The sequence below is a fragment of the Schistocerca gregaria genome, chromosome 11 (genome assembly GCF_023897955.1).
Source record: "Schistocerca gregaria isolate iqSchGreg1 chromosome 11, iqSchGreg1.2, whole genome shotgun sequence".
NCBI lineage: Eukaryota > Metazoa > Arthropoda > Insecta > Orthoptera > Acrididae > Schistocerca > Schistocerca gregaria.
This window is the reverse complement of record NC_064930.1, coordinates 26,952,375-26,977,211: the sequence shown is the minus strand read 5'-3', so window position 1 is coordinate 26,977,211 and position 24,837 is coordinate 26,952,375. Positions and strand designations below refer to the sequence as shown.

At 41.7% G+C, this 24,837-nt stretch overlaps 1 protein-coding gene across 4 annotated transcripts in view; it reads left to right on the top strand.

The window, feature by feature from the left end:
* LOC126295497 (zinc finger protein ZFP2-like) overlaps positions 1–24,837 on the top strand; it is a 242,273-nt gene that overhangs the window by 191,368 nt on the left and 26,068 nt on the right. For 2 of the 4 annotated variants that reach the window (XM_049988074.1, XM_049988073.1), the window contains one exon: positions 13,564–13,767. The exons of 1 other annotated variant lie outside the window; for it this stretch is intronic. In XM_049988074.1, the coding sequence (XP_049844031.1) occupies positions 13,564–13,762 (199 nt within the window). In that variant the 3' untranslated portion in view covers positions 13,763–13,767. Of the gene's footprint in view, positions 1–13,563; positions 13,768–24,837 lie in introns of those variants that run through there. One more of the 4 variants, XM_049988075.1, reaches the window with a different exon arrangement.

Here is a 24,837-nt window from a genome sequence, read left to right as displayed (position 1 = left end):
ATCACTAATTTAGTCAGTCCATTTCATTTCACCCTCGCTCAATCCAGTTTTATTTTGACTACCCACTATCGTGCCATATATTACATTATATTAATATACTATGTGATCAAAAGTGTCCAGACACCCACAAAAACATACATTTTTCATATTAGGTCCATTGTGCTGCCACCTACTGCCAGGTACTCCATGTCAGCAACCTTAGTAGTTATCAGACATCGTGAGAAAGCAGAATAGGGCACTCTGCAGAACTCACGGACTTGGAACGTGGTCAGGTGACTGGGTGTCACTTGTGTCGTACGTCTGTATCTGAGATTTCCACACTCTTAAACATCCCTAGGTTCACTGTTCCTGCTGTGTTAGTGAAGCGTAAACGTGAAGAGACACGTACAGCACAAAAGCGTACAGGCCGTACTCGTCTGTTGACCGACAAAGACTGCCGACGGTTGAAGAGGGTCGTAATGTCTAATAGGCAGACCGTCACACAGAAATTCCAAACTGCGTCAGGATCCACTGCAAGTACTATGACAGTTAGGCGGGAGGTGAGAAAACTTGATCCTCTTAACATGCCCATACCATCTTAATCTCTTTCTTTCAATTTCTTCTCTCATACTTTTTTGTTTGAGGTCCTTTCTAATCTCTACATTCCTTACTCTGTCCATTCTTGTTTTTCCCTTAACTGCTTTGAGAAATTTCATTTCCCCTGCTTGCTCCAGTCCCTTTCTGTCATTGTCCATGTTTCTCCACCATAGGTGACAATAGGGATGTAATAATTCTTATACATAAGGAGTTTTGCTCTTTCTGACACCTCATTATTCCAAATCAGATGTTTTATTGTTTGGTAGAAATTGCCTCCCTTTTGTAACCTCCTATTAATTTCGTTAGTTATTCTTCCATCCCTAGATATTTCTCTAGAATATAAAGTTCTTAAAATTGAGAAAACATAAGGCTGGGTTATAGCTACTGCTTGCACTCCTTGTTGTTTTGTGTGGCACTATCACAGCACAGGCCTACATTTATGTTTTAAGCACCTTCTTGCTTCTATCTTTCTTTCTTTATCTTTTGCAATTACTACTTTATATCTAAAAATTCACCTATTGAGTAGAAGGAGTAGACATTCAGATATTATTTTAATTTTTGTTTAAATGTTTGTCAGCTATCTGTCAGACTTTTAGTGCTATTTGGCAAATGACTAAAGACTTTTTTGGCAGCATAATTCATTCCTTTCTGTGCCAAAGACAGATTTAACTCAGAATAGTGAAGGTCACCTGTTCTTCTATGTTGTAGCTATGTATTTAGCTATCATTTTTGAATTGGAATGGGTTTTTAATAACAAGGTAGTCTGAATATCCCTAGTCCTTAAATAAATATCTGCTAGGTGATCTTGGGTGGGCTCCAGCTATTACACAGATTACATGTTCATGGGAGTGACTCGCTCCTGTGAATGGGAACGCGTTATGCAGATCTTGGTACCTCTTGCGTCCATCTAAAAAAGATGACCTGAAGATGCCTAAATAAGGCAAAATGCGTTGTTGAAAAATAAAAAAAAACTAACATTGCAACCGAGACTGTTTTTAACCAATACTGTTAAGCACTGGTTTGCTGTATGCCACATATGTATTGGAAGAGTAGCGATGTATCATGACCAGAAATACTGTTCTTAAAAGGAAAAGTTTTTATTTAATTAAATATATCTTGCCCTATAAAAACATTATCTATTAGTGTGCTCCTTTCCTGTACGCCAGGCAATAATACGTTAGAAACAGTTTACTAGCCATTAGTTTGGTAGTACTAAAGAGGAAGGGCATAGTGTATCAAACTCACCACAGCTTTATTTGCAAATTCTGTTTTGATCAAACTTATAACATTCTTGTATGAATCTTACAGGTAACTGCAGTTAAAGTTGTAACTTGAAATGTTCAGAAAAATTAGCGTTTCTAGAAACAAGTATCTGAGCCTTACTCAATTTAGAATACAATGAGACAGGTAGTAGTTAACAATAACAAACAGTATTGGATAGATACAAACAGTACCATGGATAAGCATGTGTGCAACTTAAAAGTAGAATCGAAGATAATTCATCAGACAATAGGCAGTTTATACAAAACAACTTTTTTTTTAATTTCTTAATTGGGTTCACATTTTAACAGTAGCTTACACTTACATTTGTTAGGGAGTTAACAGCTGATATCTATGAGTCTAGTTCTCTATTCAGAAAATTTTACACTGTCATATAATGTGTTAATCATATGCAGTTGATGTTTCTCAAACATATTGAGTCTCACCTTTATCTAAAATACCTTAGCTGTACATATCACATTAGTATGTTTGACACCCCAGTACAAATTCACGCCTCAGCCCATGGCCGTTCCCCTTTTAAATTTGCATCAGTATTGCTGAGCCTCTTCGATACTGGAATAGCACCTCAGCAGTGAGCAAAAAGGTCAGCTTGCCAGTACCTCAGGCATTGGTGATGTATTAATCATACACAGATGATGTTCCTGAGACATATTTAGTCTCACCTTTATCTACGATAATCATGTAGGCTGAAGAAATGAATTAAAATTTGCATCAATGCCGGGATTCGAACCTGGGTCTCCAGCTACATCACTATCACAGATAAAAGTGAGATGTATAGTCGATGTTCCTGAGACATATTATGACATTATATGATAGTGTAAATTTTCTGAATAGGGAACTATGCTCTTAAAAGTCAAATTCAGCTCCTCAATGTATGTGAGAATTTGTTGTTGTTGTTGAAATTTGATCATCATTAAGGAATAAAAGAAAAAGTTGAGCCCAGAGAAATATAAAATTTAATATCAAATGAACTATTATGTTAACGGATCCTTCTGTTGGTTCCTGGTAGAATAACAGTATTGAAAGAATACATCCATAGCACAATATAATAGGTAGATGTCTATACTCCTTATAAGAGGAGAGTGATAAAACATTTCAGTCAAAGAGGGTGAAAATGTGTCACAAGTATGGTCGCAAACAACTTTTGAAATATTTTGGTGAACAAAATTATATACAGTTTGAAGAAAACGATGCTGCAGAAAAACTACATTATGAACAAACTACACAAGAAATAAGGAAGAATGTTAACAGAAAAGATATAAGGATATTAAAACCCCTCAATATTTTTAAGAATATGAACTTGAAAGGAACTACTACATCAACATTATTTACCAATAAAAGCGGATTTATATCTTTATTACAGAAACAAAGAACAATATCTTCAGAAAAAGTTGTATGTCAGAAAATAAGTGATTTCCAGTAAAATATGATTTTAGGTGAAAGAACAGAAACACTTTGGTAAAATCATGGAACATTTCCCAAATGAAAATCTTTATTTCCAGTTTCCTATTGGTACATACATCGAAAATTTAGTAAGCAAATGAACTCTTTTTGTGGAGGTATTAGCGAGTAAAAGTTTCTTAAACGTTTTGTATAGTTTGTTGGAAGTCGCGAAGTGCTCCCACTCTGAAATACAAGGTGATTGTGGTCTGGGGAATTTGTTCAGCTCCTAGTTGTAATACATGTTTTATTGAATGAAAACTTTAACATAAGATTACACATCTTAATGAGGAGATTATGATAGTGTGGGTTTTATGGCTATGGTGAGGGACCACACACTGAAAATTCCAACTTATTACGATAAGACACTTTATTTACGGTTTGTATATTTACAGAAACACAAGAAAAATAATGCACAATTTCACGACACGTGTATCACTCCTCAAGTCGCAGACGGAACCGCCAAAGAAGCTAGAGTCTCCAAAGACCATTTACTCTGCGCTTCGCCGGTGAATTACTGGCAGTCGACTGTCACCAGAGAGGTCCCTCCCCCCCCCCACCCCCCCCCACCCCTGGAGGGCGGAGCACTGAGGGAGGACGTGGGCGTTTCCAGTGTAGTGGTGTTGTGGGATGCTCGCTGGTTGATAGCAGCGTGTGCTAAGTGTCCATACTGTCTGTGCAGGGTTGACTAGTGCTCGTATAGTCTGCCACCCAGTGGGGGGAGGCGTACTGGTCTATCTGCGCGCGTGAACTGGACGGGCACAGGAGATGTCGTTGCAGTACTGGCGGAGAGGGGGAAGTGAATCTTGAGCATCCCGTCGGTGCTGAACGTTGCAGCCATATCCACCCCATTTGGGCTAGGGACTGTGCACAGGATGGTGATGTGTGACGTGGGTGTGGACCCACGTGAAGTGTCTCCTATGCGGAGGACGAAGATGGATCCCTCGTGGAGCTGCAAGGAAAGCTCGTCACATTGGCACTCAGAGGTGTTGATTGCGCTGCAAATTTCGTTGACAGTGGATGTAGGGTGCACTAGGGGGGCAGGAGGTGAAAAGTAACGTAGTTCTGGAGAAACACTGGAACATTCTGTGGGGGTATTGGATACCAACACTTGGGACGGTGTAATGTCACATGCAACATGATTGTCACATGCAGTGCCTGTTTGGAACGAGGGTAGAATATCATTGTACGCAGCTGCTGAGTTGCCCTCAGGTGTAGGCTCGGTGCACGTACGATCATGGTGGGGTGCAGCAGGGTGGGTGGTCTGTGTGGGATCGGGGACATCCCCATCTGATGGAAGAACACTCGACTCTGGGGGGCGTGTTACAGATTCTTCGATCGTCCACGCTGGTTTCACACGTTTGGAGGGAAACTGTCTGGCGGCGACCACTGACGAGAATGTCCATAGTATTGTTCGTGCGGGCCACTACTCGATGTGGGCCAGAGTAGGGTGGCTGTAATGCCGGTTTGACTGTGTCATCCCGTAACATAACGAACTCACAAGAGTCCAGTGCCATATGCCTGAAGACCCGAGGGTGGGTATGTGGCCATGGAGGAGGCGTGCGGATCGCGGCTATATGTGTCCGAACCCTTTCAACTAGCACGGGTAGGTCGGATAGATCGGCGATTGCTTCGTCGTTGACGAACTCTGCACGGAGGACGAGGGTCTCGCCATACAGGAGCTCTGCGAGTGAAGCTCGGAGGTCTGTCTTGTAAGCCGCGCGTATTCCTAGCATAACCCAGGGAAGGGCATCGCACCAGTCACCACCGTGGCACACGAGTGCCGCTTTCAGTGTTCTGTGCCACCGCTCGACCAGTCCATTGCTCTGGGGGTGGTAAGCCGTACTGCGGAATCTATCCACCCCACAGAGGGCGCAGAGTTTGTTAAACAGCCGGGATTCAAACTGTCTTCCCTGGTCAGTCAGTGGTGATGGGTGTAGGACAGCCAAATCGAGCTATCCAGGAGGATACAAATGCGTGTGCTACGGAATCTGCTGTGATGTCCTGCAGGTGGATTGCCTCCACCTGACGTGTAACGCGATCAATGCCAGACAGGATATATCTGAAACCGTCCGCCACGGGTAATGGTCCCACGAGATCCACACGTACGTGACGGAAGCGGCCTTTCAGGATGTCGAATTTACCTAGACTGGGTCGTGTGTGCCTGCCGACTTTGCTGCGCTGGCACTGTAAACGGGCACGAGCCCAAGTACGACAATCCCTCTTCACACCTGGCGACACAAAGCGTTCTGTAACTAGGCGCGTAGTAGCCTTTGCACCAGGGTGTGCCAGGTTACGTAAAGTAGTGAACACTTGGTGACACAGCGCGGGGGGAACAATAGGCCGAGCGGTGCCCGCGGATGTATCACACCACAGTGGCATGGCCGAGCCCGGTAGGTTGCACGAAACGATCTGAAGGGAAGTATCTGGGTCCTGTCGGAGGTTGTCCAATTCGGTCTCACTGTCCTGTACGTGGGCCAATTCATCGAAATTAATGGGGGATGAAATTGCAGTGATACGTGATAGGTAGTCGGCCACCACGTTTTCTGACCCTCGAATGTAACGGATGGCTGTCGTGTATTGGCAGATTAAGTCCATTTGCGGAACCTACGTGGGGGAAGGTCAGTAGCGGGGTTACGGATAGCCTCCGCGAGGGGCTGGTGGTCCGTGAAAATTGTTATATTCCTTCCTTCAGTGTCTGTGCAGAAATATTTTGCAGCTTCATAAACAGCAAGCAATTCTCTGTCGAATGCTAACCATTTACGTTGAGCTGTAGATAATTTTTTGGAAAAAATCCGGAGTGGTTGAGTTGTGTCACTGACATGCTGTTGTAGGACGGCACCAATTGCGAAATAACTTGCATCTGCAGTAATCGAGATGCAGGCATCTGGCAAGGGGTGGGAGAGGGTGACACTACATGCTAATGCTGACTTAAGGTCTTCAAAAGCTCTCACCGTGTTGTCAGACGACGGTACTCGGCAACTGCCCAAGGTTTGTTTCCCGGCCAATGCATCAGTGAAAGGGGCTCGAATTGCTGCCGCCATCGGCAGGTTACGACGGTAGAAATTGACAGTTCCTAAAAACTGGCATAATTCGCGAAATGACACTGGGAGGGGTAGCTCACGAATGCAGTCAACCCGCTCCAGTGGGGGGGTGTATAGTGTCCGAGGAGACGGTGTACCCCAGAAAAGTGACAGTGGTGCAGCGGAGTTGTGACTTGTCATTATTGATCTCGACTCCGTTACGTGTCAATAAGTCCTGTGTCGTGGCGAGGTGGAGTTCGTGTTCCTTGTCAGAGGGGGAGAAAATTAGTATGTCATCAAGGTATGCGTAGCAATATGTGCAGTTAAAAAGAAGTGAGTCTATAAAACGCTGCCAAGTTTGGGCTGCGTTTTTGAGACCGTAAGGCATGTAACAAAATTCGTACAGGCCAAAAGGTGTGATTACTGCTGTCTTTGGGATGTCACTCTGTTCCATTGGTATCTATAAATATGCCTTGCGGCAGTCCAAGACACAGAAGATGCGTGCTCCGCTAAGTACTTGCGCAAAGTCTTGTATGTGAGGTATCAGGTAATTGTCTAATCCCGTCCGCGCGTTTAGGCGGCAGAGGCAACGGTGCCGTCCTTTTTGGGAACTAAATGTAACTGTAGTTCTTGCGGCAGCTTCACCAACCACAATGCCCGGAGCGCAAAGTTTGGCAGGATCTCGGTACCCACCTGTGCACGCAAGCGTCGCCACAGCTGTGAGGGTGTTCTGTCGCCTAAAGTCTCGTCGTAAATTGTGTTGTGAATAGTATTGGCTGGTGGACGAGACAGGCGTTCGATAAGTAATGCCCGAGCAGAGGTTTACTTATCGCTCTTAGGTGGGTTCAGCAATAAGTCACTGACGAGATCAGGGTGGTCGTGCAGGTGGTTCACTGAGCACACGAAACGGCTGCTGTCGTCCGCAATACCGTATATGTCCAACATGTTGTCCACCAATGTAAACCACGTCACTGGGTTGTCCGGATGTAACGGCAGCAGCTTCAGAAAACGGCCAGAGGCCAGTGTTTGCGGGGCTGTAGGAGAGGCACGAAACGCACGGGGAATCTGCACAGTGTTCACTGGTGTGAAATGTGCCTCAGTGACAGGCGATGTGTTGCTTGAACATGCTGGCGGAGGTTAGAGTCGTCCAGCCAGGCGAGGCAAACACGGGAGATACAAACATTCCCGGTGCATTAGTGGCACACGGGGTGAAGCGTTGTGCTTCACAGTCGGATGTCCATTCTGCGGTCGCGGCGTCGTGCACTGCCGTGAAAACTGAGGCTGCGACATTGTCTATTGGCACGAAACCGGTTATACACAGTGAGCGACTCCAACGTATTTTCGCGACTCGGGGTCACCAATGTGGGTGTTATGGCTATGGTGAGGGACCACGCACTGAAAACTCCAACTTATAATGATAAGACACTTTATTTACGGTTCGTATATTTACAGAAACAAAAGAAAAACAATGCACAATTTCACGACACGTGTATCACTCCTCAAGTCGCAGACGGAACCACCAAAGAAGCTAGAGTTTCCAAAGACCGTTTACTCTCCACTTCGCCGGTGAATTACTGGCAGTCGACTGTCGTCACAATAGCATTTAAATTTGGTCAATAATTATATGAAATACTGAACACCAGGTAATGTTTATTCCCTTGGAACCCGTTACATGGAACTGAGTGGCCTCACATCAGGTTAGTTGATTAGTGACATAGATGATAATAATAAATCTCACGTGCCTCCCATGTTGGTGTAAATATTTTCCATCTGACGTAATTCCACAGCTGATCGAGTCTGTTTAAATAAGTGCTTGCACCTGTAATAGAACCTAGGTCCTCCTTATGAAATGGCGCGAACATCACTACCATTTAGCAATGCAGAGGCATGTTATATTTATGACATGGTATGAGTAAAAAACGAAGGCAGCTGTCATCTGAAGAGGAGGTCACGAAATAAACGATGTCTGTCGCTTGGGTGGAAAAACATTCTCCTAGATGCCAGCTTGTACTTGTTACTTAAGCTGGGAGTCATCGGCGAACATATGGAAATGTGATGACTTTAAAAAATTGCCTTAATCCAGAGTCAGCCTGCACACTGATTTGACGTGACCCACCACAAATTCCTCTCCTGTGTCAACCTCTTTACCTCAGGGTAACACTTGCAATTTACGTCCTCAATTTTGTGTTGGATGTATTCCAATGTTGTATAGTTCTAACCCTCGGCACTCTCTCCAGTTACATGGATGTTATTCCCTGATTTTGTAACACATGTCCTACCATCATGACCCTTCCTCTTGCCAGTGTTTTACGTATGGCCGTTTCTTAGCCGATCCTATGGAGAACCTACTCATTCCTTATCTCATAAGAGTCCATCTATTTTTCAACATTTCACTTCTTCTGTAGCACCACATTTCAAACGCTTTGATACTCATCTTATCCAGTTTCTCCACACACCATGATTAGCTACCTGTAGTCCGAATTTTGTTTGTCAAATTTACAGGCCAATGTTCGATACTTTTGTTTTTCCTTTATTGTATTTCAAAGCCCCATCTGGGACAGGCTGGCAGCATATGGGCTGCTGTTCAAACCGAAATACAGGAATTATACAAATAAGATATTTAAAATAATAGAAAGAAGAAAATAGGGTGTACATAGATATAAAAAAAGTGGGAACAGTACGGAAGATAACAGAGAAAAAGGGGGGCGGCTGTGAAATGAAGATAAAAACTGTAAACAAAAAAAGCGACGAATGGCGTAGCACATAACAACCACCGACAGTAACACTATGTACACGTCCAGCACACAATTACACTACTGGCCATTAAAATTGCTACACCAAGAAGAAATGCAGATGATAAATAGGTATTCATTGGACAAATATATTATACTAGAACTGACATGTGATTACATTTTCACACAATTTGGGTGCATAGATCCTGAGAAATCAGTACCCAGAACAACCAACTCTGGCCGTAATAACGACCTCAATACGGCTGGGCATTGCGTCAAACAGAGGTCGGATGGCGTGTACAGGTACAGCTGCCCATGCAGCTTCAACACGATACCACAAAAATGGTTCAAATGGCTCTGAGCACTATAGGACACAATTGCTGTGGCCATCAGCCCCCTAGAACTTAGAACTACTTAAACCTAACTAACCTAAGGACATCACACACATCCATGCCCGAGGCAGGATTCGAACCTGTGTCCGTAGCAGTCGCACGGTTCCGGACTGCACGCCCAAAACCGCGAGATCACGGCGGCCGGCCATGATACCACAGTTAAGGAGTAGTAGCTGGTGTATTGTGACGAGCAAGTTGCTCGGCCACCACTGACCAGACGTTTTCAGTTGGTGAGAGATCTGGAGAATGTGCTGGCCAGGGCAGCAGTTGAACATTTTCTGTATCCAGATAGGCCCGTACAGGACTTGCAACATATGGTCGTGCATTATCCTGCTGAAATGTTGGGTTTCGCAGGGATGAAATGAAGGGTAGAGCCACGGGTCGTAACACATCTGAAATGTAGTGTCCACTGTTCAAAGTCCCGTCAATGCGAACAAGAGGTGACCGAGACGTGGAACCGATGGCGAATACACGCTTCCACTGTGCATTCACCGCGATGCCACCATCACGATGCCGTAAACAGAACCTGGATTCGTCCGAATGACGTTTTGCCATTCGTGCACCCTGATTCGTCGTCGAGTACACCATCGCGGGCGCACCTGTCTGTGATGCAGCGTCAAGGGTAACCGCAGCCACGGTCTCGCAGCTGATAGTCCATGCTGTTGCAAACGTCATAAAACTGTTTGTGCAGATGGTTGTTTTCTTGTAAACATCCCCGTCTGTTCACTGAGGGATCGAGAAGTTACAGCCATGTGGATAAGATGCCCTTCATCTCAACTGCTAGTGATACGAGGCCGTTGGGATCCAGCACGGCACTCCGTATTACCCTCCTGAACCCACCGATTCCATATTCTGCTAATAGTCATCGGATCTCGGCCAACTCGAGCAGCAATGTTGCGATACGATAAACTGCAATAGCTATAGGCTACCATCCGACCTTTATCAAAGTTGGAACATGACGGTACGCATTTCTCCTCCTTACACGAGGCATCACACCAATATTTCACCAGGCAATGCCGTTCAACTGCTGTTTGTGTATGAGGAACTGGTTGGAAATTTTCCTCATGTCAGCACGTTGTAGGTGTCGCCACCAGCGCCAACCTTATGTGAGTGCTCTGAAAAGCTAATGATTTGCATATCACAGCATCTGCTTCCTGTCGGTTAAATTTCGCGTCTGTAGCGCGTCATCTTCGAGGTGTAGCAATTCTAAGGGCCAATAGTGTAAAATCACAACTCCCGAAGCACTGGAGAACAGCACAAAAAACAACACTGACATAGCACACTGATGACGATGAGCAAACTGAGGATCTGCCAGGGGGATGGAGATTAAGGGAAGGGAAGAATGGCTGGTGGGGGAGAGAGGGAGGGGGGAGCGCGCCGAAGAAGGCCCCGGGAGGTAAGGACTTGGGTGGGACACAATCGAGGAGGCGGTGCAGGGACTCAGGGGGGGAAAGGAGGAAAATCCTCCCTGGTAGGAGGGGAGAGGAAAAAGGGGCGGGGGGAACAAGGCCAGGTTACAGTTGGAAGGATGGGTAGATGTCACTGCGAAGTTCAACATCCGGGAGGGGGAGGTGCTGGAAATAGGCCAATGTTCGATACCGCACAAGTAAGACATGACAGTTCTGTTTCCCCGTGTTAGTCTGATTTTTATGTCCCAGCGTACTCTCGCCGCACTGCGCGGCGTGTGCAGCTAGGACATCAGAAGATTGCAGGAGGTGTGCGCTACACAGCAACTGCCTCTTGTGTTCGGCTTATAGTGCGGCCAGTGGCCAACAGATGGCACAGGCGTATTGTGCCAGCATCCGTGGGGACCGTCGACTACCGTACGCACCGACAGATGTCCTACTGCATGTCAGACTACGGGCTCTCTATGAGCCCGAGCCCTGCTGTGCCATCTGTTGGCTGTCTCAGGCAACAGGATTCCAGCCGAGTTTCACGCCCCTTACACTTGTTGAAAGAGGTACTTGACTTTATTTTGTTTTTTGAAGTTTTGCGGAACCGTAGTTAAAGTAAAATTCATCTTCTGTAAATAATTATTACTGTTTCGTTAAGGGCTATGCATAAGCGACCGTTAATTTTAACTGTTTATGGCGAGAATATTTTCTACTCATTGTCATAGTTTGTTGAGAACGCCACATAGCTTGCAACAGAGATGTATCGTTGAATGGTTTGCTTCCCTAATATCCCCGAGTATGAAGACGAGTATTTTAGAAGCCTAGGATTTTAAAGATAATCCGCCGCTGGTAAGTAACAAATCATTATGATAAAGCAGATGTGTATGCAACATTCATTGAAGACGAAAACTGTCTAGGGAGCTGGCTTCATCGACATGTCTACGCTAATGGCTTTCACAAAGCGACGGCCCCAAGCACAACCAACCTAGTTGGCTCACGTCCGACGTGCTTGTCTACAACCTAAAGTGATAAAGATTGCGACAATCAGTTACGGGGCTCGAGATTCCATTTTTGTCTAGAAATCGAGGAAAGAAACTGTTACGATTGTTGCTTACGTAGGTCGGAGCTAACCGTTGTTCTGGCGTAGCGAACGTGGGGACTGCAGATTGGGTATAGGAATGAGGTATTTGTAGAAGCAGGGGGTAATATAAGATGGTCTGATTGCATGGTGAAATGGATAGGGTGACAGCTTCGCCTGCACTAGGTTACGGTTTCGCAACTAAGGTGCAGTTTCTTTTTTATTTAAAAAAGTTTATCGATATTACTTAGAACATTATTTTTATTCAATTAATCGGTTTAAGTGTAATCTTTTATTTCTGTTCCTTTGTCACACCATTTCAATCACCATATGAACTTTTTCGTTTGTTTCATTTTTCTTTATAACGTTCTTTTTTCAGTCGGAAATTTTGTGAATACGAATTTAATTATGTTGATTTTAATAATCAATGTTTTGTAAATTCCGATGCATCAGTTAAGAAAACAACAGACGAAATAATCTATTTATATTTGTACAGTGGTATAAAAATATATTTCTGTTACCATATGTGCAACTTTTTTTACACAGTGATCGTCATACACACATTTGAAGCGTAACCTAAATATCTAAACATTTAAACATAGCCTGCATATCTATTGCACTATGGACAAAATAATGCAGATGGAAATTTTAAATGAAAGAAGAGTTTATAAGTAAAACAAAATTCAAGCAAAATGAGAGATAGATATACTGAACGCAATAATGTAAAAAAAAACCTGGGTGATAAAACAAAAGAAATATCAAAATGAATACATAAAATTAAACACACATGAACAAAGGGTTCATGTGGAGGAACAGTGATAGGAAGAGAAGTGAGAGCAAACAAAGAAATAGATATTATGATTAAAATTATGTGACAAAGGAATGGAATTACAAAATTTCTTTTAAACCAGTTAACTGAATAAAAACAGTGATCAAAATCATTTCGATAAAGAATTAAGAGTAAATAAGTTTTTGCACCTGACACAATTCAAACCCATAACCTCCTGCATGCAAAGCTGCTATCCTCTCCATTACACCATGCAATCAGGTCCTACACTACAACTTTTTTTTAATACTATCGAGTGGTACAAAAAAAACTCCGATTTTTTTTGTCAGTTACTTGCACATGAGGACCCACCAGGGTGAATGGCCGCAGTGTGTGATAGCTGGAATACTAACCTAAGTCACCATATACACACAGACACTAATTTGATTTGATTTAATTTATTTTATTTTATTTCGTGTTCCATAGGTGCAACTGTGTTGGGCTCACAAGGACGTGCAATGAGTCAGTTTTTTACAAATACAATATGATAATCTTATAGCATATACACACATTTGAGTATATAATGATAAAACAATTTGTACAGTAAATTCTTCGAGCAGCGACACAGAGAAAAGACAATACATGTTTTCTTAGAACCATTAAAGCACTACAGGAAAACAGATACAGAGCACACACAGATTCAAAGCTCAAGTTAAATAACATTCATAGTGTCGTTATGTCAACTTGTGTTATATAATATTACAATTGTACAATTTATTTATTTAAAAATTCATCTAGACTGTAAAAAGCTTTTTCTAACAGAAATATTTTTAGTACTTTCTTAAACTAAATGTTGTTATGAATCTCTGTTTTTATTTCAGATGGAAGAGCATTGAAGAGTTTTGTTCCAGTGTGGTGGACACCCTTTTGCACCAAACTAAATTTTCTATGTCCTCAGCGTATGTCATTCTTCCTCCATGTGTTATGCTCATGATAATTACTGTTTGGTTGAAATATCTTTATATTTTTACAAACAAAATACATGAGAGAAAAAAAATATTGGCATGTAGTTGCGTATAGTTGTGTATATTTTAAGTTTTCGAAAGATATTTCTACATGAGTCTCTTGGGTGCAATCCACATATAACTCTTAAAGCTCGCTTCTGAGCAATGAACACTTTCCTTACTAAAGGTGGTGAGTGAGTGAAAATAGCCTTATTATGCCACTTTTGCAGTGTTAGTTTCAACACATGTGTGAAAACCCATAAAGCATATGTAGCAGAGCTAAGCCTCTTACAGAGATCTATAATATGCGAAGACCAGTGCACTCCAAGAAATGTTGTTGTTTCCATTCTTTCTATTGGCTGATTACCACATGTCACACTTATCTCTCTCTCTTTCTCTGTTTTTGTATAGAACTGAATAAAGCTGGTCTTACTAGAATTTAATGAGAGACCATTCACCTTGAACCAATTAACCACATCTGAGAGTATGTGATTAATGGATTGCGAGCGGTTGTGGCCGAGTGGTTCTAGGCGTTTCAGTCCGGAACCGCGCTGCTGCTATAGTCACAGGTTCGAATCCTGCCTCGGGCATAGATGTGTTTGATGTCCTTCGGTTGGTTAGGTTTAAGTAGGTCTCAGTCTAGGGGACTGATGACCTCAGTTGTTAAGTCCCATAGTGCTCAGAGCCATTTGAACCATTTGATTAATGGATACCTCATATTTACTATCTGTTCTACTGCTCATAAAAATTGTGGTATCATCAGCAAATAATGTAAATTTACACGGTTGGCTTGTACATGATGGTAGATCATTTATAAAAATCAGGAATAATAGTGGCCCAAGAACTGAGCCCTGATGCACTCCACATGTAATGGAACGCCATTCAGAATGTGAGGAAACATCACACACTCAACCTGAGCTATTCAAGACAACTTTTTGTTTTCTGTCTTGGAGCTATGACTGTAGCCAACTGCCTGTAATACCACTTACTCCTACCAGAGGCGTAGTGTGGTTGTAAAGGTTGGGGAGGCTCTGCAGTTATTATAGGGAAACAAAATAGTACAATAAACAGTAATTTAAACAAATGAAACAAAATGCATCAAATAAGACAACAACGGCTACTACTACTACTACTACCACCACTACCACTACCACTAATAATAATAATAATAATAATAATAATAACTAACTTGTTCAAGAAGAGATGACAAATTTGCAGCACTAAGAGAAGAAGCACTTATATTTTCTTGTACACAAGTGCAATGCACCTGTCTTTTCTTTCCACGAATCAGTCTATAACTTGGTCTACAAAGATCTGATCACTGATAGTGTCTTTTCTATGGCTAACGTGCTCAAAAACGACAGCCGGATGTTGGACATTGAATTCTTAAATAATTCTTCACTCTATGTGCGTTTTCAACTTCTCGCGGCCTAATGAATAATTCTTCACTCGTTTAAAAGCACTCATGCTTCGTTCACTGCTTGCTGTAGTTGCGGGAGAGTCAAAACCAAACGCAGGAACTTCGAAGTTTCTTCATAAACGGAGTCTACATCATTGTTGACAATGTACTTTAAGAGGATTCTTGGAGATAAGTATTTTTTCTCATCAGCATTTATTCATTTTCAAGTTGTTCTTTTTTGAAAAAAGACTACTGTTCTAATAATTGAAGCAGTTTCAACTTTGGGAATTCTTTTAGATAGTTTGGGAAACACTTTTCATTCAAAAGTTCAACAAACTGAATTTGGGGAAACCTTCTTTCCATCTGAACAATTTGCAAATCCAGTATCTCGTAAGTTAGTGCCCTGAGAGATGTGTTTTGACTGTCACAGAATGATAAGTTGCTATTCAAACACAAGCTGCATTTAATGCATTCATCTACGAGTGTTTCCGTTCTTAACTACCGTAAGTTCCTCAAAACAGTTCTTATTTGGTCGTGGCAAGCAGTTATGCTGACAGATTTTGACTGAAGAACATTACAGAGATGATCAAGACAAAGAAAGCACCCTCGGTAGAAGCAAAGCAAGTAGACGAACATAGGATCATCCATCTGTTGTTTCATTCCCACAGCACAGCTCAAAGATTTTGGGTCCCACTCAGAGTCTGTATCATCAAATATATAATTAATAACACTATATAGCCCTGAGAAATGACTAGATGTTGTTGAAACTGCCCTGGAACGAAAGTTCCAGTGAGTGTTGCTTACTGGTGGCAGTTTAAATCCTTTCTCAGTTAGCAATACAGTTCGTTTTGATGATTTGCTGAAAAACGAATGGAATGCAGTAAGATCACTTACAAACATGCGTACTTGTTGAATGATTCTTGATGCATGTAACAGTACCAAATTCAGTTGGTGTATGTAACAATCAATAAACAGCGCATAGGGACAGAACTGCTTCACCAATTGTTGTAGTCTTCTTTCTCTGCCCACCATTACTGAAGCGCCATCATATGTTTGACTAACCACCTTTCCTTCCACATTCCATTCTTTCAATACTGCATGAATAATGTTTGACAAACCTTCAACAGTTTTATCTCCAGAAACATCGTAAAATCCAGCGAATCTTCCTTCAATTTTGTCTGCAATACAGTAACTGAATATTATCTTGCATGACAAGTCTAATGTTTCATCGACCTGAATTGAAATGAAACTGCAGTTCTGAATTTCAGATTTTATTTTCTCATTAACTGCCAAATTTATCATTTCTTTTACATTACTCTGTATATCTGTAGAAGTTCCTGTAAAGGTTGGAGGTGATGACAGATGGTCTCGGAGTAACTGCTCTCCTTGAGCTAATAAATCCAACATTTTCTGATAGTTACCTTTGTTGCTGGAGGATTCGTCTTCTGGATGGCCGCAAAAGGCTAGTTCTTGTTTACAAAGAAATACAATTGCCTGAATAAGACGAGCCAATACTCTCCTGCTGGATGCAACTTGTTTATTGTATTTTATTGCTGTCAGACGAGCGGCTTCAGAAAGGGCGTGCTCAATTGTACTGAAATGATTCTTTGTTCAGCAGGTGACGTTTTGGTATCTGATGCTTTTGTGCTTTCCTGCAAAAGTTCTTTATTGTACAAATGCCCCATTGCATCACTCCTTTTCACCACCAAACAGAAGACGTATACAACAATATAATCTGTTATTAACTGCATTCGCAGTCAGCCAAGCATACTTTTCGTACCAGGCTGTCTGTAAAGTGCGTTTTCGTTTGGCTTCACTTAAAACTACACTGAGTATAGTTTTTTCCGTGCGCTAATGCAGAAAAAGGCGTTTTTAATAAAAATTCTATGAAGTGTTCAGTTGCTGGCTCACTCATGTCGGCGACACAACGAAAATATGCGCTAAGATCACACAAGAAAGACTATGAACACGAACCGCACGACTGCTCACTTCCGTATTAAAAGAGGCGGTCTCGATACCTGCGGGCAAGTGCAGCGCACCGACCTTCGTGGAAGGGGAAGTGGAGGGGAGCCGAGAGTGCCACTAGCACAGCCAGGAGAGGGAGGGGAAGCAGAGACTGCGAGCAGGCCAGTCTCAAGCGGGCAGGTACAGGGTGCGGCGGCGAGGGCTGCAAAACTGATGTCTTCGCACATTTAGTGCTCTTAGTAAAAAGTTGTTTATATTTTTGTTATGAATCACTATTGCATCTTTTATAAGCACGAATACAGGGGAGACTAAGTCTCAAAGTCTCCCCTCTCGCTACGCCACTGACTCCTACTAATTTTGCTTTTTGCAAGAGAATATGGTGATCAACACAGTCAAACGCTTTAGACAAATCACAGAAGATACCAAGTGCTAGCATTTTTTCATTAAGGGTGTCTAGGATTTCATTTGCAAGTGCATAGAGTGCATCTACTGTTGAACGACCCTTCTGAAAGCCAAATTGGCTCTTGCTTAGAACTCCATTCTTCATGAGATGACCAGTAATTCTTACATGTATTAGCTTTTCTAGAATTTTAGAGAAAGCTGTCAGCAAAGAGAAAGGTCGATAGGTAGTTAGTTCAGTTTTATCGCCCTTTTTGTACAGGGGCTTCACAATGGCATACTTAAGCCTTCTGAGATCAATACCTTTCTGAAAGGAAGCATTGAAAAGATGACAGAGAACGTCCCTTATCCATACACAAGAATATTTCAATAAATTACTAGATATATTATCAAGCCCTGCAAAGTTCTTACTTTTTAGAGACATTATGATTTTTTGAATTTCATCTACAATGACAGGATAAGGTGCATTTCTGAAATTGTGTTTGAATAACAGCTTGAAAAAGCGTTACAGCTTCAACAACATTGGACTTGCAACCAATCTGTTGAGTTACTGATAGGAAGTGTTTATTAAAAATCTCAGCTACACTCTCGGGGTTATCTACTAGGGTACCTTCATATCTCATTTAATTTTCATCTTCGCTTGTTGTATCTCTTCCTAATACTTTTTTTAAATGCTCCAAATTGTTTTCATTTTATTATTAGAATAATCTGTTTTCTTCTCATAATTAGGGCTTTTGATTTCTATATTAGTTTCTTTAAAATTTTACAGTACACTCTATAGTTTTACCATTTTTCTACATCTTTACATAATCTTGTTGCAGTATAAGTTTCCCTTTTGGTTTTACATGACTGTTTTATACCGTTTGTAATCCAAGGCTTACTTACAGACTTGGAAGCATTGTTTCTGACCTATGTGTCTGGAAATATTTCTTAAAAAAGAGCACAGAATTCATTTATAAAACAGTTAAATTTAGTATCAACATTATGAAGGCAGGGGTAAAATACAGGGAGCCAAAGGCTATTTACAATTTGTACAGAAACCCGATGGCAGTTATAAGAGTTGAGGAGCATGAAAGGGAAGCAGTGGTTGGGAAGGGAGTGAGACAGGGTTGTAGCCTCTCCCTGAGGTTATTCAATCTGTATATTGAGCAAGCAGTAAAGGAAACAAAAGAAAAATTCGGAGTATGTATTAAAATACATGGAGAAGAAATAAAAACTCTGATGTTCGCCGACGACATTGTAATTCTGCCAGAGACAGCAAAGGACTTGGAAGAACAGTTGAATGGAATGGACAGTGTCTTGAAAGGAGGATATAAGATGAACATCAACAAAAGCAAAACGAGGATAATGGAATGTAGTCAAATTAAATCGGGTGATGCTGAGGGAATTAGATTAGGAAATGAGACACTTAAAGTAGTAAAGGAGTTTTGCTATTTGGGGAGCAAAATAACTGATGATGGTCGAAGTAGAGAGGATATAAAATGTAGACTGGCAATTGCAAGGAAAGCGTTTCTGAAAAAGAGAAATTTCTTAACATTGAGTATAGATTTAAGTGTCAGGAAGACATTTCTGAAAGTATTTGTGTGGAGTCTAGCCATGTATGGAAGTGAAACATGGACGATAAATAGTTTGGACAAGAAGAGAATAGAAGCTTTCGAAATGTGGTGCTACAGAAGAATGCTGAAGATTAGATGGGTAGATTACATAACTAATGAGGAAGTATTGAATAGGATTGGGGAGAAGAGAAGTTTGTGGCACAACTTGAGCAGAAGAAGGGATCGGTTGGTAGGACATGTTCTGAGGCATCAAGGGATCACCAATTTAGTATTGGAGGGCAGCGTGGAGGGTAAAAACCGTAGAGGGAGACCAAGAGACGAATACACTAAGCAGATTCAGAAGGATGTAGGTTGCAATAGGTACTGGGAGATGAAGAAGCTTGCACAGGATACAGTAGCATGGAGAGCTGCATCAAACCAGTCTCAGGACTGAAGACCACAACAACAACAAAGGCTACATACTACAGACCAATCCATTTTCTGCAACCTATGGTTGAACGTTTGCTTTGCCTCTTCATTCATTAATCTTACGAATTTCCATTGAGGAAATTGTTTTTTGAAGAGATTAACATCATAAAGAGTGAGAATTTGTCCCTTATGATCTGAAAGCCCTCTTATAACCTGCCTGACAGTATAATTCTGATGTCTACTTACATCGAAAAAAATGTTGTCTATCATAGTTTGGGACATGGATGTAATTCTTCTTGGGAAGTTTATTACCGATATCAGATTATGTAAGGTCATCAGAATCTCAACGTCAATTTCATTCTTATTTTCTGTCATAAAGTTTATACTGAAATCACGTAAAGTTACAGTACTGTTGCTTTAGTAAGTAATGCTGACAGCCAGACTTCTACTATATGTAGAAAAGTTTTTATGTCACCTGAAGTTCCCTGTAGGCAGCCAATTCTATTATTGTGTGCAATTTAGTTATTATTTCTGATGCACATGCCTCAAATTGTTGTTCCACACAATATTTCTTAATATCTATAGCTTTGTATGCTGTACTATCATTAACATAAATTGCTACTCCACTGTTGTCTTTACTTTCCCTACAGTAGTATGTTACTAAACTATAACTTACTATAGATGGCATGGCACATTCAACACTGATATGGTGCTTAGTTAATGACAAAATCTGAGCATTATTTATGCAAACCTTTTCATTAATGTTAATAAGAAGTTGATCTGTCTTGTTTAAGAGGCCCCTTACATTCTGATTAAAGAAAGAGATGCCTCTCCCTCTTGCTTTTTTATTCTATTAGTGCTGTTGTTACCCGATTGAGAATCCACTGGAGTCTGCCTTGAGTCAGGAGGGAGCAGACATTTGATATTTCCTACTGCTGTCCCTTCTTTTTCTTCAGGCCCACACATAAAAAATCGTTCAGATGTGAAGGAGGCTCAGCATTTCTTCTGCCCAACAACCTTTTATTTGGATTTCCTGATGAAGATTTCTTCCCATTTGTTGCATGTGGAATTCCTGTTTTTCCTGTAGATGTCACATCTTTTTCTTCTTCAGATGACGTTAATCTTGTAGGTGAGATCACAACTTGAGCATAGTAGAGTGCTCTAGATGGACCTTGCGTTTCGATTTGTACGCCAACTGAGAAACTATTTTTCTCCTTTACATTTTTAGCACGTGGATGTCCTTGTATTCCCATTTCTCGGGCAGTCTGTCACTTGTTTCCTGTCAGTTATGTTACTAATATGTTCTCTAATTTGACGTCACGTAAATCGCCTTCCCTTGTTTAAGTGCATGCTTAGTAAATGATCCCTTTCATGGGAATGGCATTCGGGAAAAGGTGCATTAGGAAATGCTTTAGCAATTTTCTGCAGTTTCCTATTGGTGTTTCCGATTTCTGTGTTGACACATGATGTAGGAATTAAGTCATATCTTGTTGGTATGCTCGAGAGGACCACGTTTACATTTCGTAAATTGTTTAGGGCTTTCACTGTTTCTTTGACAGCCTGTTTAGCATTATTATGGTACACATCATTAGAACCTCCTATTACGACAACAACATCGTTTTTGTGAGTGTCTCCGATAGTTTACTGTAGTCCTTTGTTACTTCATACATAGGTGCACCTGGTTTTACCAAAGATGTTACGTTAATGTTCATTTCACTAAGTGTCTTCGGAATATTTCTGTCTTTATAACTAATGTCCCGGCACTTTAGCGACCGTCTTTAACTTGTGTTACTTGGTGGAGTGGTTCTAGTGCTGTGATCCCAGAGACGAATTGGGTCCTGGGCTCTGCTCATCGTAAGGATAGACCGGATGTAAACATTACGCCATGTGTTCTTCCGCGTTTGCTCGAATCTCATTGGATTTCGTTTCACGTGGAGCGGAAGCCAATCTGTGACCAGTACAGTGAAGTACGATCGTCAGGATACGTTTTATGCTGTCACACGCACACAAACTGAGCGACAATGCGGGACAACAGCTTTACCGGCGGATTAAAACTTGGACACCACTGGTCAGCCAGCGGTCCAGCTAACCTGCAATGACGTGAGGCAGCTGCAGTTCAGACGCAGTAGGAGACGGGCAAAGAAACAATGTAGCTTCGAATGTCAATTAATTTTTGAAGAGAATAAAATAATATTAGGAAAAACTCCAGCACTACCGCGCGCTTCTTAGGCGGCGAGCCGCAAAGCATAAAATGCACTCGTTCTCATCTGACATAGTATTCTAATTACAAATATGAGTGATGAATATTTCTAACTTAATCATAGGGTAATTTTCCTGAGCGAGCTGTGTGTAATGCAAAAGCATACTGTAGGGATTACTCCGTACTGTTGAATACTGAAGCCACTGAAGTTAATAATTACAGTCAGTCGTCCGGTAATCTCTTAGCTCCTTCCTTATCCGAATCCGAGAAACACATTTCAGTTCTGGTAGTGTCATCCCTCCAGCGTACGGCAGACATGTGGAAAAGCTGCGTGCTTTAGTTCCAGTACATCAGGCAGCTTAACAGTCTTTTGTTACTTCTCGGGCCAAATCCTGCAACTTGGCTCCAAATAAGTTCTGTTCGGTTCATATTGTAATCGTACAGTAGCGAATGTAAAAATGCAGCATTTTTATGAAGTGCTCGATACTGTGAAAATGATTGTTTTTCAAGTTTCTACGACACTTTATCTACTCCTGTGGTATAAAACGATGCACATAGTACAAATAAAGAGCATTTAGTTTCTGATTTTTGCCTTAAAAATTAAATTGTTACATTTTCTTAATTCAAGCAACATTTATGAACAGTCTTTACTAAACATTGATAATTAAGAATTTGTGTCTGAAATGAAAACAGGAATTTCGCTTCCAATATGTAATCAGAAACAAGGAGACGTCCATCATTCTTGAAAAGTGATGACCTTTATGAGATGCAGGTATTTTCAAATTGAACGAGAAAAAAAAATGACACTGCGTAGATTTACACCAACGAGTCATTAACTCTTTAGTCTCTTACCTATTACGCTACCGACTGCGCTACTCGTACAATATAACTGAAGCTATTAAATGTAGTATTTACAGTAGCTGGGAAAACTTCAGAGCCGATTATCTCAGTAAATTTATGAAAAATATTAAGAATAGCTTGTTTCTTAGCAATTTTTAACCGTATTCCACACGCGTGTATTTCTACGGAAGAGAAAGCATCCTTAGCCATTTTTATACTGCGTATCAGAGCACAACGCTGCAGAGGCTGTGACTGTATACGATTCTTAAAATGAAAACTACGTAGCTGAAGCGTGATTAGAAAACTTTTAATGCTCTTAATACTTTTAATTATCTTAAAGTTTCATTTAACAAACTTAGTAATAATATATCTAATACATAAGTAGGACCTACTTCCAAGAGCGTAACAACACCAGTGTCGTGTGCTACGGCTTCTGACCAGTCATCCCGTTTGTGTTTGTTTATGTCAGATTTATTCTTATGATAAACGGATTTTTTTATAGTACTAAACTCTGACTGACGGCTAGCTTTTCGCTTGCGTGAATTCCCCAATTCCGGCTATCTGATTTGGTGAAGGCTGCCGGTCTTGCTTACGAGAAGAAGGCAGAGCTCACCATCTGCAGCATCGTTGACGGAATCGACTGCAGACCTTTGGTGCAGAGCCGGGTGGAGGGTCTGAATCAGAGGCTGAGACGGTTCTGCGACCGTGTTGGCTGCAGATCCCTTGACTTGCGCCATAGGGTGGTGGGGTTTCGGGTTCCGCTGAATAGGTCAGGAGTTCACTACACTCAGCTGGCGGCTACACGGGTAGCAGAGGCTGTGTGGCGTGGACTGGGCGGTCTTTTAGGTTAGAAGGCATCGGGAAAGTACGGGGTGGGCTGCAATCTCACAGGGTGCATGGCAAATACAGGACGTGCGTGGATCAAGGAACTGTCGGAATTGTAGTTGTAAATGGTTGTAGTTGTGCTGGGAAAGTCCCTGAGCTTCAAGCGCTAATAGAAAGCACAGAAGCTGAAATCGTTATAGGTACAGAAAGCTGGCTAATGCCTGAAATAAGTTCTGCAGAAATTTTTACGAAGTCTCAGACGGTGTTCAGCCGAACTAAGTTAATAATTGGATCCTTCTACCGACCCCCAGACTCCGATTATATAGTTGCTGAACATTTCAGAGAAAATTTGAGTCTCGTAACAAATAAATATCCCACTCATACGGTTATAGTTGGTGGGGACTTCAATCTTCCCTCGATACATTGGCAAAAATACTTGTTCAAAACCGGTGGTAGGCAGAAAACATCTTCCGAGATTGTCCTAAATGCTTTCTCCGAAAATTATTTCGAGCAGTTAGTCCACGAACCCGCGCGAATTGTAAATGGTTGCGAAAACACACTTGACCTCTTAGCCACAAACAATCCAGAGCTAATAGAGAGCATCATGACTGGTACAGGGATTAGTGATCACAAGGTCGCTGTAGCTAGGCTCAATGCCGTTTCTTCCAAATCCACCAGAAACAAACGCAACATAATTTTATTTAAAAAAGCGGATAAAGTGTCACTAGAAGCCTTGCTAAGAGACAATCTCCATTCCTACCGAACTGACTATGCAAATGTAGACGAGATGTGGCTCAAATTCAAAGATATAGTAGCAGCAGCAATTGAGAGATTCATACCTCATAAATTGGTAAGAGATGGGACTGATCCCCCATGGTACACAGAACAGGTCCGAACGCTGTTGCAGAGGCAACGGAAAAAGCATGCGAAGTTCAGAAGAACGCGAAATGTCGAAGATTGGCTAAAATTTACAGACGCGCGAAATTTGGCATGGACGTCAGTGCGAGATGCCTTTAATAGGTTCCACAACGAAACATTGTCTCGAAATTTGGTAGAAAATCCGAAGAAATTCTGGTCGTATATAAAGTACACAAGTGGCAAGACGCAGTCAATACCTTCGCTGCACAGTGCCGATGGTACTGTTACCGACGACTGTGCCGCTAAAGCGGAGTTATTGAACGCAGTTTTGCGAAATTTCTTCGCCAGGGAAGACGAATGGAATATTTCAGAATTTGAAACACGAACAGCTGCTAGCGTGAGGTTCATAGAAGTAGATACCTTAGGGGTTGCGAAGCAAGTTAAATCGCTTGATACAGGCAAGTCTTCAGGTCCAGATTGTATACCTATTAGGTTCATTTCAGAATACGCTGATACAATAGCTCCCTACTTAGCAATCATATACAACTGCTCGCTCACTGATAGATCTGTACCTACAGATTGGCAAATTGCATAGGTCGCACCAGTGTTTAAGAAGGGTAGTAGGAGTAATCCGTCGAACTACAGACCTATATCATTGACGTCGGTTTGCAGTAGGGTTTTGGAGCATATGCTGTATTCGA